At 38.8% G+C, this 16,245-nt stretch overlaps 1 protein-coding gene across 1 annotated transcript in view; it reads left to right on the top strand.

The window, feature by feature from the left end:
• PREX2 (phosphatidylinositol-3,4,5-trisphosphate dependent Rac exchange factor 2) overlaps nt 1–16,245 on the top strand; it is a 1,787,099-nt gene that overhangs the window by 1,485,527 nt on the left and 285,327 nt on the right. The window contains exon 35 of the mRNA XM_044066265.1: nt 11,745–11,888. Within this exon, the coding sequence (XP_043922200.1) occupies nt 11,745–11,888 (144 nt within the window). The remainder of the gene's footprint in view (nt 1–11,744; nt 11,889–16,245) is intronic.

The following is a 16,245-nucleotide window of genomic DNA, read 5'->3' as shown; positions in this document are numbered from 1 at the left end:
CTTGACTTCTGAAAAGTAAATCCCAAAAAGGAGCGGTCCAAGGACTGATCCCTGAGGGACTCCACTTGTGCCTGGCCTCTTTGTAGAGGTGGACTCCCCAATTCTAACTTCCTAGGTCCTGTTTGTGAGCCAGTTGACTATCCACCGGGTGACGTGCAGGTTTGTACCCTACCTCTGTACATGTCTGCCTTGTATTTAATAGTGAATTCAGGAGTAAACTCTCTGGTATGACACTCGTATTATTAAACCGTATAACAATTAAATTAGGTTAGCATAATGGTTAAGGTGTTTATCTCACAGACATGAAATACAGGGTTTGATTCTCACCTTTATTCAGCATCTGGTTATTGACTAGATATGTAATAAAAAAGCCCGCTGTGGTCATTAGCCTAGTAATCACCTATGAACAGCATAATAATAGGTTCATTGTTAAGTTCTTAGGTTCGTAGGAGGTTACTAGGCTAGCGGCCCTAGAGCTCTTGCAAGCCTAGCCATGTTAATCCTAAGTTGCCTCAATTATAATTGGTTAGATGGATGTAATTCACAGAGTGAGACTATGATCAACACTGACCACCCCTGGGGTGAATTTGCAGTCTTTCATCCATTTGTCTAGGTTGCGCTTGAATAGGGTCAGTAAGGAGCTATGCTTCACATGAATTGGAAGTTTATTTCAAACTAGAGGCACTCTCTGAGAGATGTATCTGTCTTTCCAGCATGTTCTGTTAATGTCACAGGATAGGTTAAGATCCCTAGAGTGAGTAACTCTTGTGCCATTTGACTTGCAGACGTGCAGCATTTCCATCAAGGCAGGGTCAAAGACTGCTCTGTAGGCCAGGCACAAGTTGCCTCTCAGCAGCCTGTATGATACAGAATACAGTGACAGGGCTTTCAGTCTGTCCATGTAAGTCATGGTTTAGAGGCCCTATATTTTCTTGGTTATGAAGCTCTGTGGTCACAACAACTACTGCAGGTATCTGGTGAGGTACATTCAGAAGGGAGCTTTGTACTCTACTAATGGTCTGTTGAGGTTTGAGAACAGTGGAGTTATAACATACTTAGACCTAGATGCGATGCTCTTACTTATGAGATGCACAACGTAGAAGGCTTTCTTTACCACTGTGAAAACTTGGTGGTCAAAGTTCAGATTGCTATCTACCTGTGCTCCCAGATCTCGCACCACTGAGTTTGAACTTAGGGGGTGCTGTCAATTTTGTAATTAGCAGGGAATTCCACTTTACCAAAGGAGATAATAATGCAATTTTTTGCATTTAGTTTTAGATCATGGCTTTAGCACCAGACATTTATCTGTGTTAGTCCCTCCTATAATATGTTAACATCATTGAGGGACTCAATGATTGCACCCAATTTGTAATCATCAGTGAACTGGTTTAGTGTTCAAGTGTATCAATAACAGGCTAGATTCAGCAGGTCTGAATCTAGTCTATAATATTTGGGTATCAGAACAGTACAAATCAAGTACAGAGAAGTGAAAAAAAAACACTTAGAGCTCTTTTGTGTGTTTCCCAGTTCAGATAGTCCAGGTAAATACCTACTGTCACTAGATAAATAATACCAGTCCTCCTAATGTAAAAGCACAGTAAGGGAGTGTCTGGAATAACATGCTGCCAAAACAAATGGTACCACAGACAAACTTAGATATGGATACAGCTGTGTACTTTAAACAGCTTATAAAACTGTTATTATTCAATAAAAGTACTTCACTTTGAATAAATGAGACAAGAGTCACTCAGTTGTACATCATTTATAAAGGCGCTAAAAACAAGATAAGCTGATTAATAAACCCTTCAGCACATTCAGAAATCTCATGTGTTTCACCATCCTAAACAGACCAGGCTACCTCCCAGTGCACCAGATGGAAAATCCACTGACCTATTTTTGATGTAAAAGCAAATATTTGCTAGAGTGTAAAAATACACTACTTTATCCAACAGCTAGCTAGATAATGAAGTCAGGTCAAGTAGATCAGGTAATGAGAGGCAAAATGCACTTTTTCAATTTAAGCACAAGGAAAGGCAAATTAATAATTCAGGATGTAGAAAGGGAGGAGCTTATTAAGCTCAATTCACAGGAGTGGTGGGCAGCTTAAAATCACCAGCTTTAAAAAGCAAATCAATAAAGGGGAGGGTGGGTGAGAAAACCCATTAGGGAATCACCAGTGGTGCTTTAGTTTATGCAGGCTTGAAATCTTTTTGGACAAAGACAAAGGCCCAGAATTTCACTATATTTTATTTAATTATCAGTCAAGAAACAATTTAACCAGTGAAAAAAATTCATGTGAAATGTGCAGTCTAAATAATTTAAATGTCTACCTCTCACATAGAACAAAAACAGCAGGCCAAGCAGATTTCTTAATACAGAAAAGAAAGTGGAGCAGGTAAAGGAAAGCAGCTCTGTCAGTCACTGACATGAAAATAAAGGTTTACTTTCCTCACCCAGCAGAGAAATCACCAGCAGTGCTTTAGTTTATGCAGGGTTGAAATCTTTTCAGGCAAAGACAAATTGGCTAGCTGCCTTTGCTGGCCATTTTAAGCCTAACCAGTTTCCCTTGTTGTGCTTGAAATAACCTAATCCATTTGGTTATAGACTAGCCTTACCCATCCCATGATCTATAATTATATATTACCCTTAATGAGAATAACTGGGTTTATACCATAGATAATTTCAGATTTAGGAGCTTCCTCTGTACATTAGTAGTACAGAGGGCAGTCCTTGGGTACATTTTTTGTTTCCCATTAATAGATTTAAGTTGTGCTTGAAAATGGGCAGGGATGGACTTTATATTCTGTGGACAGGGAGTCTGTTCCACAGCAGTGGTATTCTCTGCAAAATAAACCTGTCCCTCCCAAATGTTCTGTTGATGTTGCAGAAAACATTTAGATCCCTAGACCAAGAATTTCTGATGCCATTTGACTTGCTATTGTGCAGTAAATCCATCAGTAATGGATCACAGAAGGCCTTGCATGCCAAATGCAGGTCACCTCTTAACAGTGTGCAGGATACCAAGTATAGTGACAGAGCTTTGAGTTTGTCTATGTAGGACTTGCTCAGGCCATGTATCCTTTTAGTAAGGTATCTCTGTGGATGTTCCAGTTGTTGCATGTGTTTGGACAGATGCATTTCAAAGGGGGCATAATATTCAGTGATGGCCCTAATGAGGGCTGAGTAGAGGGGGGCAATGACATCCCCAGATGTAGACAGAATTCCTTTGTTTATAAGCTGTGCAGTATAGAAGGACTGTCTTACAGCAACAAACACATGTTGTTCAAAAGTTACATCACATTCCACATAAGTTCCCAAATCTTGAACAACTGGGTTAACTCTTAGGTGCATATTGTCAATGTGGTAGTTCCATAGAGTAGTGGACTTCCCAAAGGATACAGTAATTCATTTCTTTGGCATTTAGTTTCAGACCATATTTTTGACACCAGTTATTTATTTGAGACAAACCTTCCTGCAGGATGGCTATGTCATTTGGAGATTCAATGACCGCTCCTAGCAAACTTAGCCAAAACCTTTTGGTATTGGTTTTTACTTCAGAAAAGTAGATGCCAACAGGAGAGGTCCCAGCACAGAACCCTGGGGAACTCCACTGGTGACTAGTCCCTTTGTGGAGATAAATTCCCTATTTTGATTATAAAAATGAAAGGTTGTAAGAAGTGACTACTGATACAGTTGGAATAATGGTTAAGGTTTTTGCCTTCCATGTACAAGGTACAAGGTTCAATCCTGGTCCTTGGTCAATGTCTGTTTGGAGTTTGCATGTGTCTCTGTGGGGTTCCTCCCACCTCCATAAAAGATGCTGAGTGTTTTTGTCGAAAAACCCACCTAAGAATGGAGCTGTGGGCAACAGCATAGACTCTAGATGGCGCCCTAAAGGGGGGAAGAATTGTGTAGAACAACCCACTTTGGGCATCTACTATAGTGCAGAGTGTCCCTAAGATCAGAGAACACAGATCACAGACTGTTTGCATGGCAGGCTAAGCCACTTGATTGTATAAAAAGAAAATATATGGCTCTAGGTGGGCAGGAGCACAGACTCCAGATTGTGCCCTAAAGGGTGATGAATTGTATAGGCCAACCACTTCAGGCATCTACTGTAGTGCAGAATATCCTTACGATCAGAGAACATGGATCACAGACTGAGTGCCATGGCAGGGCTAGCCACTCGACTGTATAAAAAAAGTATAGCTCTAGGTGATCCAGTCATGTTGACTAATGTTACCAAAAATGGGCATTGGTATTTATATGATAAGTGAGTATTTGTGTGATAAGTGCGTTGAGAGCCCAGCCTCCTCACACCTACTCCAAGTCCACACTAAAACATGCCAGAAAGAGCTTAAGAGCACTATTACAAGATGTAAAGCAGAGTAAGAACTTAAGGACACTACATATGCCAAAGGAAACTACAAACTTTTCTTCAGTTATATCAGAAAGTTAAGTAATAATGTTCAACAATGCACTGAGTTCATCAATAATAATATCATTCCAATGCCAAGGCAATATATTAGTACACAGATTTAATGCTAACTTTACATCACCTACCCACCTTGTTGCACCCACGGTCTCTAAAAAAGTTGCTTTTTCCTGTAATCACACCTTAAAACAATTCTTGTAATCCCTATCACTAAGGAATAGAAATTCACTGAATTTCTGTTCCTGGTTGCTGTTTTTTGTGGAGGTGGACCTTTGGTGGGCAGTGGTCTCTCTGTTTTTTCCAATCCCTATCACTACAGAAGACATTGACAATGGGAAAGATTGAATGCAAAAAAAAAGAAGAAGAAGTGTACAACACAGGGTAAGATGGATAGACAGCATTATTAAAGCAGTGAGTTTGAATTTGCAAGAACTTAAAGACTTAACAAGACTTAAAGAAGCAGTTTTTGAAAGGCAGGTCTGTTTCAGTCCTTTATTTCATGGACAGTCAGACTTAACTAAATGGCTAAATAACTACAGCCACCCACCTTGGTTATGTGTGCTAAGCCTAACCAATACTAGTATAACAAAAAATCTCTTTAATTGATTTATACCTGATATTGCTGTCCAAACACTATCTTAATGTTTTAAAGGACATTTATTTATTTTTATTTATTTTATTTGCAGTTGGTTTACCAGGATAGTCCATTGGGCCATTTGAACCCGTTTTCAATGGAGTCCTGGGGAGAAAAGCTCCAATAGCACTCTAGGTTACAATAGTTTAAAGATTATATTTATACAAGGGTTGCAGTTTTGAACAAGACATTTACAATTAATACAGCAAACATTGCAAGTAATACACACTAGTGATGAGGTTGGAGTTAAAACTGACTGGCAATGGAACATTGCATTGTACAGCTGAGAGACATTTCTTCTTAGGAACATACAGTTCATAGTTACAGTCTGATTCATTGTGTACAAATCGCATATAAGTAGCAACAGTCTGATGCATTATTTACAACTAACATATAACTACTGGAATAAAAGTATATGGAGAGATGAATAGAAGGAGAAAGTTTTAGATGAGAATAAGATCGAAGGAGAAGAGAGAAAGAGAGAGAGAAGGAATCTAAGGCATTGAATGAAGTGAAAAAGGAGTTTGTTTTCCATAGAATGAAGGGAACAGGAGTTTGATATCATTTGTTATGTGGGAAGAGAGCAGGAGAATTCCCATTGGGATATTAGGTGTGAGTGAAGAGATTTTTTAAAAGAGTAATGGTTAGAAGTGGTACGAATGGAAGGTGGTAGGGAGTTCCAGAGACGTGCTAAACCATAAGATAGAAGATTTTTGCCTGATGGATGGGATGGTTTGTACACTTCTATTAGATTTTGATTATTGGACCTTAGTACTCGATCAGGAAGGTACATCTTAAAGGTAGAAGGTGGGGTTAAAAATGAGCTTATGTGCAAGAGTTAGTTGTGTATAGATGAGTTGATGTGGTAGTTCTAGCCATTTTAGTTTTTGGAGAGAAGGGCAGTGATGGGAGGACGACTTATGACTGGTAGCAAATTTGGCAATTTTGTTATAGCAGGAGGAAAGTTGAGATTTAAGAGAGGATTGTAGGTTAGTGAGAAGAGGAGTTCCGTAGAGAAGGGAGGGGATAAGAAAGGAAGTAGAAAGAGTTACTTTAGTGGCAGGGGTAAGGTAGTGATTTTGTCGGTAGAGCATGCCTAGTTTTTGATGGGTCTTTTTGATGTTTAGTTGTAAGTGGGAATGGAATTTAAGCTGGTTGTCAATTTGGACCCCAAGTAATTTGGTCTCTGATACCAGTTCCAGAGGTATATTGTTTTGGCTAGTGATAGTGAAGGAGTTAAAGTTGAATGAGGTAGTTTTAGAGGGAGTAGATACCATTAGTTTGATTTTAGAGGCATTTAATATAAGGTGGTTTCTTTTCATCCATTGCTCAGTGGTTGAAAAAGCTTCTTGAGTAAGTTTTAGGAGTACAGGGGTAGATGTGGCAGAGCAGATGATAGTTGAATCATCTGCATATTGGATGATATTTGAGAAAGGAATAGAGTTCTGGAAATCATTTATAAATATATTAAAAAGAAGAGGACCTAATATGGATCCTTGGGGGACTCCAGTTGGGGTATTAAGAAATGAGGAGGTGGCCTTTTTCCATTTTACTGCTTGATATCGGTTAGATAAGTAGCTGGAGAACCAATTCAAGGAAGAAGGGGATAGGTTAAGTTTTGAGAGTTTAGTTAAAAGCAGGCTATGAGAGATAGTATCGAAGGCTTTAGAAAGGTCAAGTAGTAGGGTGGAAACAATAAGGCCAGAATCCCGGGCTTTATTAATAGTTTCAAGGAAGGAGAGAAGGGCAGTCATAGTACTGTGATTTGGCCTGAATCCATGTTGTGTGGATGTTAGAAACTGATTATCTAAGAGGTGTGGAAGAAGTTGTTGTTGTATGCATTTTTCTAAGAGTTTAGAGATAGGAGACAGGATAGCAATGGGACGGAAGTTGGTAACATTATTATTGTTGCCTCCTTTATGTAATGGTATAATGAAGGCCTTTTTCCAAATTTTGGGTACTATGCATTCCTGGATTGTTTAAAATCTTGTCCCTTTAGACTTTATAAATATACACATTATTTTCAGTTTTTGCCTCATACAATTGTAAAAAAGCCCATTTCTAGAAGCATAGTTATATATCTAGGTATGCTGTTTAGAGGTTTATATGATAGTACGAAGGATGTTTATAGATATTCTGGGCCAGGTAAACTACCAGAATTCCATACATCCATTTTCCAGTAACCTTCATTGTCTTTTCACAGGGACACAGAGGTGCCAGGGCCTATCCCAGCAACCAGTGTCAAGAATTCAAAAATTCTGGACAGGGAGCAAGTCTGTCATAGAATTGACATTGCACTCACCCTCTTACTACATGCACACTTATGGGCAGTTTAAAGAATGCCAGTTCAAGTACTGGATATATTTTAGAGATGGGAGAAAAACCAAAGAACCTAGAGAAAACTCACACAGCTACAGGGTAGACATACAAGTTTCATGCAGAAGACACTGAAGTTCTTAAAGAATATATTCTTTGGTTAAACTTATTAAAACTGGCTACACTCTTGGTCACAATTTTTCTGCTTTGTGCACTTCAAGGACATTCTGCTGATGGAGAGTGGACATATGATGACCACTAAGATGATTTGGGGAATGGATTATGGGCCTTTTAATGATGAAGGGCTGGAGAAGAGGGCCATACACTTAGATTGAAACAAGAGAATAGGTATGAACTTATATCTTTGTAAGGTATCAAGCTGGAGATAAACTTAAGGAAAATGGACAGTGCGGTAAGGAAAGGACTATGGATGACAGAGTGGTAAGGAAAGGACTATGGATGACAGAGCGGTAAGGAAAGGACTATGGATAACAGAGCGTGAAGGAAAGGACTATGGATGACTTTGCGTGAAGGAAAGGACTGTGGATGACAGAGCGTGAAGGAAAGGGCTATGGATGACAGAGCGGTAAGGAAAGGACTATGGATGACAGAGTGTGAAGGAAAGGACTATGGATGACAGAGAGTGAAGGAAAGGGCTATGGATGGTGGATGCAAGCGGGAAAATTAAGAAAGTGCATTTTATGTGGTGGTGGGTCTTGGAACAACCTGCTACAGAAAATTTTAGAGCACATGTTATCCAAGGGATTTAGGAGAGACTGATATGGCCTGAAGATGGCAAGATAATGCAGAGAAGAAACAGGAATGACAGTTGCTAATATACAAACAGAAACAATTGGCAGTAGAACCCTGGCCTACTGTTGTCAGCTTGTTTGCATGCTGTTAGACATGCAGTTAACAAAACTATGTTTTAAATAATGTACTTATTGGATTTAATAGTGCAAATGGATATATCTGTGCATTTATAAAGATACCCAGCTTAATGTGTTCATGGTCTATCTTCTTAGTGATGATGGACTTTCTTTTCAAATCCTGTGTTCATATATAGTAAATTCCATAAAACTGCTATTATGTTGTCAGTGTTCATACATTTAGCCTTATCTGAATCAGACAATGTATTTCAAAGGAAAATTAATTCAATAAAAAAAATGATCAGCTATATAAGGAGGTTATTTTGACATACTGTGACATTAATTCTGAATTTACTGTGCTATAGATATTGCCTGCAGTCTATTACATTGTCATCCTCCTTGAATAAATGCTGTATCATGTAGCTGATCTCTCTTAGTAATAAAATAAAACACAGAACCCTACTTTGTCAAACATAAGAACCACTTTTTGACTATCCTAGTCTGCACATTTTCTTACCTAATAGGCAAGCTGCAATTCCTTGTTAACCAATTTTGTATTACTTCCAATAGCCCACGTGAGTTGTTTTCTATCTCATATATTTTTGAATTTCTCTGCTCTCTTCAGTTCCAGAAGTACATAAATACATTTATAAATAAATATTGGCTCATGTATCTACCACTTTTTCTGTGAAAACCCACTTCTTAGCATTAACAGTGAACTGCATTTCCCCTCTTGCATTCACACCATTTAGCTGTCTAGTTTTCTTATCTCCACCTTCTCTGAAATAAACCACCATCTTTGTTAATTTGATTGAAATAGTCAGATATTTTAGTGTTATCTATGAATTCCCTTCTGTATTCAAGGCTATGTCTTTTAAGTTCCTTTAGCATTTTGTGTAGACAATGAACCATTGTTGATTTTATTTGCTTAGAGATTTTGGCAGAAGTGCAATTTACAAAAGCATGCATTTTATCTTAGGTGTAGTCTGTCTGCAGTGATGAGAAATTAATCTCCCATTTCTATGTCTCTCACTTTTAATTCCACACAATCATGGAAACTTTTTTAGACTAACAAGTGGAAAATGTGTTTCTCATAGCTGCCCTTTCTTTAGTTTTAACTGTTTCACTTTTACAGTAAGTTTCATTTAATGTGTATATCAAGCATTTGCTGATGATCACTGTGAGTTTCTTATCATTTATTCAGTAGTGGTGTGCTATTTCGAGGTCTCCCTTAAAATCTAGACAATGAAAATCAGTTTATTATGAACATGTAACCAAGAAATGGTTAGCTAACCAGCTATCAACTGACCACTCAACTATCCCTGTTTTGGAAGAATGTTCCTATTTTCAAGCCTTATTTAGGATGGCCCTATTTTTGGAACTATGTTCCTATTTTTAGTCTTGATTTACTTATTTTCTGAATCCTCACTCATCACGTGATATTGTGAAATGGTTTAGTGCTCAGAAAACCACACTACATGACCAGAAAACTAGCTGCAACAATAATTTAAAAAAAGAGGATACACATCCTACAACTCCCTTTTTCTAAAACAAAAATAAATGAACTTGCAGGTAGAGTTTTGCAATCATCATCTTCTTTCGGCTGTATGCTCTAGAGAGAAGAGGAATGAAGGTCAGCAGGACTAAGACAGAATATATGTGTGTGAATGAGAGGGAGGATAGAGGAATGGTGAGGATGGAGAGGTGGCGAAGGTGGATGAGTTTAAATACTTGGGATCAATAGTTAAGAGTAATGGCGAGTGTGGAAGAGAGGTGAAGAAGAGAGTACAGGCAGGATGGAGTGGGTGGAGAAGAGTGTCAGGAGTGATTTGTGACAGACGAGTACCAGTAAGAGTGAAAGGGAAGGTCTACAAGAGGGTAGTGAGACCAGCTACATTATATGGGTTGGAGACAGTGGCATTGACAAAAAGGCAGGAATTTTAGCTGGATGTGGCAGAGTTAAAGATGTTAAGATTTGCACTGGGTGTGACGAGGGTGGACTGGACTAGGAATAAGTATATTAGAGGGTCAGCCCAGGATGGAAGGTTTGGAGACAAAGCCAGAGAGGCAAGATTACGTTGGTTTGGACATGTGCTGAGGAAGGATGCTGAGTATATTGGGAAAATATGCTAAGGATGAAGCTACCAGGTAACAGGAAAAGAGGAAGGCCTAAGATAAGGTTTATGGATGTGGTGAGAGAGGACATACAGGTGGTTGGTGTGACAGAGCAAGATGCAGAGGACAGGAAGAAATGGAAACAGGTGATCCGCTGTGAATGCTAATTGTATATCTTAAATTTTAGCTGGATATACCTAGTTTTCAAAGGCCTTTCTTTCTGTTTTCAGTGTCTGCAGTTTGAGAGATATGACTATCAAGCTACATAAAGCACTATTCACCAGAGAGAAGATATAAGCTCTATTTATTAGAGAGACGATATATACCATATCTAACTGTATCTTTGATTAAATTTGTTTGCTGAAATTAAATGCTGTTGGAAATTCCATGACAGGTGATTATAGATAGTTTATTGTTGTTTAATTTCTGAAGTCTACTGTGTGAACATAACTCACAGAGGAAGACCTGCATTAAAACTTTTATGAAAATGAAAGATACATAACAAATGTATATTTATGACTTTTGTTTGCTTGTTTCTGGCTAAAGTGTTTCACTGTTTTGCCTTAGCATGCTAAACCTTTTCATATAGCAAGTAACAAAATTACAGTTATCATTAATTGTACAGTGAAATCTTACTCTGGCAGCAGTCATTATGCATATGGCATTGATTATTTTACTTGTGACTGGCCACTATACATTTGATTTGTAACCCACAGACATTTATTACATGGTCGGCATGTCAACTATGATACTTAAACATTCGTGCAGAAAAAGCCAAAACAAACTGCTAAAATCACAAAAAAGTCATACAATAAAGGGCATTGTCTTTAAAAAACAAACGGTTTTGGAGGATCACGTGATTTTCAAGATATTTTATTTACTGATGATGTGGGCTTCTACTAATCTGATGAAGTTTTATATGATAAAATAAAAGTCCTCATTACTGGTTTGGTATTTGTAACAAATATTTGTTTTTAAGTTAGTCGGAGTTCGTTGCCATTGTATGACTTTTTTGTGATTTTAATACTTTGAAAATCATTAATGACAGAACATAAGCTTATTTTAGTTATTTTATTTTGATTTTTGTATATTTTATGAAAAGGACATGTTTTGTGAATTACAGTTCTGCTTTTGTGTTTAGTTATGAAATGTATATGTGTGTCTTTATGCAATGAATATGAAGGCTAGTTTCAGATGCATCTGCTTAATATGGTGTAATATATGAGAGCATAGTAGATTATGCCCTACTATGTACTGTATGTTGATAGCTATAAAACAATCATTCTGGCCACAACATGGTCTAAGTTGTTGATGCATATGATAGATATTCACTGACAAATAAATGCTAACATTTCAGCATTCCATATATTTATAGATATGCCAATAACATATCAAGCAGAAGGAAGCCGACAAGCTCTAAAAGTTTACTTCTACCTGAAAAGTTATCATTTTGAACAGCTGCCACAAAGATTAAAGAATGGTGCAGGATTCAGAATTTACCCTGTTCTCTTCACACAAGGTATTTTGTTTATGTTGCTGTTCTATCATATATGTCAGCATGTTTATAGAAATAAATGTTCATAAAATTATACTGTACCTCCTCCTACTCCCTCTCTCCTTACACATGCATAGGTTCATAGGTTCATAGGTAAGTACTAGGCTATAGGCCTTATGGCCTATACAAGCCTGGCCAAAAAGGTACCCTGGCTTTCGCCACCCAAGAAAATTATTTTCCTGTGCCCATGTCGAGCAGAGCCACAGAGGTGATCCCCTGGGTGAATTTCCTATTACCCATCCAATCATCAGGATTTTTCTTGAAGAGTCTAATGAGGAGCTCTGCTTGATATAGATAGGTAGTTTGTTCCAAAATATGGGAAGTCTCTGGGACAGGAATCTATCCCTCCAGCATGTTCATAAGTTCATAGGTTAGTACTAGGCTATCGGTCCTAGGGCCTATATAAGGCTAGCCATAACAATTCCCTGGATATTTCTTCCCACAATATTTACTTCCCTGGACCCCTGTCTAGCAGGGCAACTAATGTGATCCCCGAGCTGAATTTCATATCTCCCATCCAATCGTCGAGGTTCCTTTTGAAGAGGGCCAAGGAAGCACTCTGCTTGACATGTATGGGCAGTCTATTCCAGAGTATGGGGAGTCTCTGGGTCAGGAACCTATCCCTCCAGCATGTTTTGTTCATTGTGATGACAAGGTTTAGATCCCTGGAGCGTGTGGCTCTGAGGGATTGGGATTTCTTTAAGTGGAGCATGTCCAACAGCTCAGGGTTTGACACGGCCTTGTATGTTAAGCAGAGATCGCCTCTGAGTAGAGGATATGCCACAGAGTATATCTAGAGTTTTTTTAGACAGTCAGCATAGGGCATCTTCTTTAGGCCTGTGATTCTTTTAGTGAGGTATTTCTGCGGCCTTTCCAGCTGTTGCAGATGTCTTGTGAGGTACATACCAAATGGGGCGTTGTACTCTATAATGAGTCTAATGAGGGATGAGTACAGTGGGACAATGACCTCCTTTTTTCTGGATGAAAATCCCTTAGTGATGAGGTGTGCCACATAGAAGGATTTCCTGACTGTTGTGGCGATATGGTTATCGAAAGTGAGACCACTGTCCAGCTGTGTACCTAAGTCTCTCATCACACTTTCAGTGTTTAGTGTACTGCCACCTATGTGGTAATTCATGGGTACATGGTTTTTCCCAAAGGGGATAACTATACATTTCTTGGCATTAAGCTTGAGCCCATGGCTCTGGCACCAAGCATCTGTTTCTGTAAGGCCCTTTTGTAGAATATCCACATAATTTGGGAATTCAATAATGGCTCCCAGTTTGCAGTCATCTGCAAACTTTGTTAGCCAGAATCCCTTAGTGTTAGCTGTACTTCAGAAAAGTAGATGCCAAACAAGAGCGGTCACAGGACTGAACTCTGAGGCACTCTACTTACCACTTGTCTGGAGCTGGATTTGGAGTTGGCTACTTTTACAGTCTGGGTTCTGTCAGTAAGCCAGTTGGAAAACCATCAAGTGACGTAGGGATTTATGCCCAGCTTAGCAAGTTTATCTATGATTCCAGAGTGGGGGATGGTGTCGAAGGCCTTGGCAAGGTCCAGATAGGCTGTGTGAACCACCTTACCCTTGTCCACAGCTCTGGAGACTGATTCAAAGAAGTCAAATAGGTTCAGGAGACAAGATCGGCCCTTCACGAACCCAAACTGGGTGGGGTCCAGTGTTTGAAGGTTGCCAATGTCTTTGTTTATAAGTTCCATGATAATGCGTTCTATGCCCTTGCAGATCAGGCTCATCAGACTGATGGGACAGTAGTTCCCGGGATCCAAGGTGGATCCCCCCTTGTGGAGTGGGATAACTGTAGCTGTGTGCCACTCAGTGGGCACGAAGCCTGAGGTGAGTCTATGATTAAACATGACACTTAGGTTTGTTTATTGTGGTGACAAGGTTTAGGTCCCTAGAGTGTGTAGCTCATAGGGATTGGTATTTCTTTAAGTGGAGCATGTCCAACAGCTCTGGGTTTGACATAGCTTTGTATGTTAGGCAGAGATCACTTCTGAGTAGGTGATATATGATGGAGTAAAGCTGGAGTTTTTTGAGACAGTCTGTATAGGGCATATGTTTGAGGCCGGTAATCCTCTTTGTGAGGTATTTCTGCAGCCTTTCCAGTTGTTGAAGATGTCTTGTGAGGTACATACCAAAACGGGCGTTGTACTCTATAATGGGTCTAATGAGAGACGAGTAGAGGAGAACAATGACCTCTTTTTTCCTGGATGAGAAACCTTTTGTGATGAGGTGTGCCACGTAGAAGGATTTCCTGACTACTGTGGCTATGTTATCAAATGAGAGACTCCTACTTCCTCTCTCCTTACACATGCATTTCATCTTTCTCAACTTACGCTTGTAATTTTCCTAAATACTACATTCTTAAGACATACTACCCCATCCCATCTATAATTGTATATATTGCTTTGATAGCTCTACTGCTGACTATACCTTTACTAAAAAAAATACTTTTGTTTACATTACTACTCATTTATTATTATTGTGTATATTTCTCTTGATCTTATGTACCTTAATTATTTCTTTATCTTGGATTGTGAATTTTATATATTGTAAACTGTCTGTAACTGGAGCTTTTCTCCTCAGGTCTCCACTGAAAATGAGCTTCTGGCTCAGCTGAACTAACCCGGTTAACAAATGTCAGTAAATAAATAAATAAAATAATACCTTTGAGTATATGTTTATTAATAGAATACAGGCATCAGTAAATAACTTCACTCCCTAATGGAGTCACAGCTCCCAGTGGGGGACCTTTCTAAGACTGTAGAACTGATATAAGTAGTAAATTTCAATATTTTATACTGGTAATTATAGAAAGTTAGGCACATTTTTTCCATCAGTATATTTTTTACAGTTTACTTTTGCAATGCCTGGACATATACTTTCTTTGAAAATTTGCTGTGTTTTTATTCAAAGAGTTCACTGTCTTCACACCTGAACAACATTGCATTGTAGTGCCGGCAGGGCAGGTTACTGCAGGATCTACTTCACCCTGTCGAAGGCAGACAGTATTGAAGCTGATACTGTCGCCACCAAAATGTTGAAAGCTAAAGTCATCGCGCGTGTAAATGGAAATATCCGTAAGGGGAAATGTCCATGTACTGCAATGTAGTCCGGTCTTGGAGTTGGTATATTTAAGTAGCGAGAGGTGTAAAGGGTGCAGGGGGGCTTGCCTCCCTGCATAGAGCAATTTGTGTTGTGTTTGGGTGTTTTTTTTTTGTGTGTGTCTTCGACGTTCGTAGGTTTCGACATTTCCATGTCGATTATTACGCTGTTGACAGTTTGAGTTTTCAACAGCATAATATAAATGCTTACTGCATGGCCAGCATGGTTCTCTATGCTGTGGTACACATTTTAGCAGGAAACCTAGCATTTTACCTTTTTTTGCCATTGGTTTATAATTTTGATTCTTTTGTGTGAAAAGAAAGTCATCCTTTGTAAATTACTGTAACATTCATTTTATTGGATATGGCCTAATTCATGTCAGATATCAAGAAAAAAAATGTTTCTTAGCATTTTATGGCTATCTGTCTCCACTCAAAATAATTATTGATGCTGGTGCTTCTCAAGTCATGATAGTTGAAAGCAGTCAAACTCCATTTACAGGGTGATTCTCTGGTTCCTAAATAATGCCTGTTCAATTGTTGCCCTTTTATCCCTTTGAAAAATACTCAAAAATGCATTTACCATCTTCTCAGTCATATAGTAAACTTGGGTGTCATCTTTAGTGCACAGCATGAATTTAGGCCCAGCCATGGCACAGACTCTGCACATGTTGATCGGGTAGACTAAACTGTTATGGGTAGTTACAGTGCACTGTGATGGTTCTCAGGTGACCCCATACACAAGTTGTAAAACAGAATGGTGCTATTTCCATTTTCTTTTCAGATGTAGGTGCACCCCAGGTTTCAATATTTGATGTGCTGCTTTTCACAATTTATGTGAATGACTACAGAAATTGTAGTTATTGGCCGTTTGGGCAATCTCTTCCATCTCTCTCTACTTTCTGATTTGAAAGCCTGCATTTGCACTTGTTTCTGTCCTGTAACTCGTCTAGTGCAGATACAGATTCGTAGTTTTAGCACTTAAATTTGCTTATTCGTGCTCAGCACTTGTTCAGAACTTGTAAGCACTAAATAAGCTACTAATTATTATAGCACTCAACCTTCCTCATTACCTAGAGGAAAACGGTTTTTGTACTTACTTTTCTTACTTGCTTAGAGAAAAACAGCTCTTGTACTCACTTTCCTCACTTATCTAGAGGAAAATAGTTTTTTGTTCAGGCATCTCCTGTCTATC

This window comes from Protopterus annectens, chromosome 3.part1 (assembly GCF_019279795.1).
Source record: "Protopterus annectens isolate FY-2018-M chromosome 3.part1, PAN1.0, whole genome shotgun sequence".
NCBI lineage: Eukaryota > Metazoa > Chordata > Ceratodontiformes > Protopteridae > Protopterus > Protopterus annectens.
Note: the sequence above shows the minus strand (reverse complement) of the source record. Positions and strands in the feature narration are given on the sequence as shown.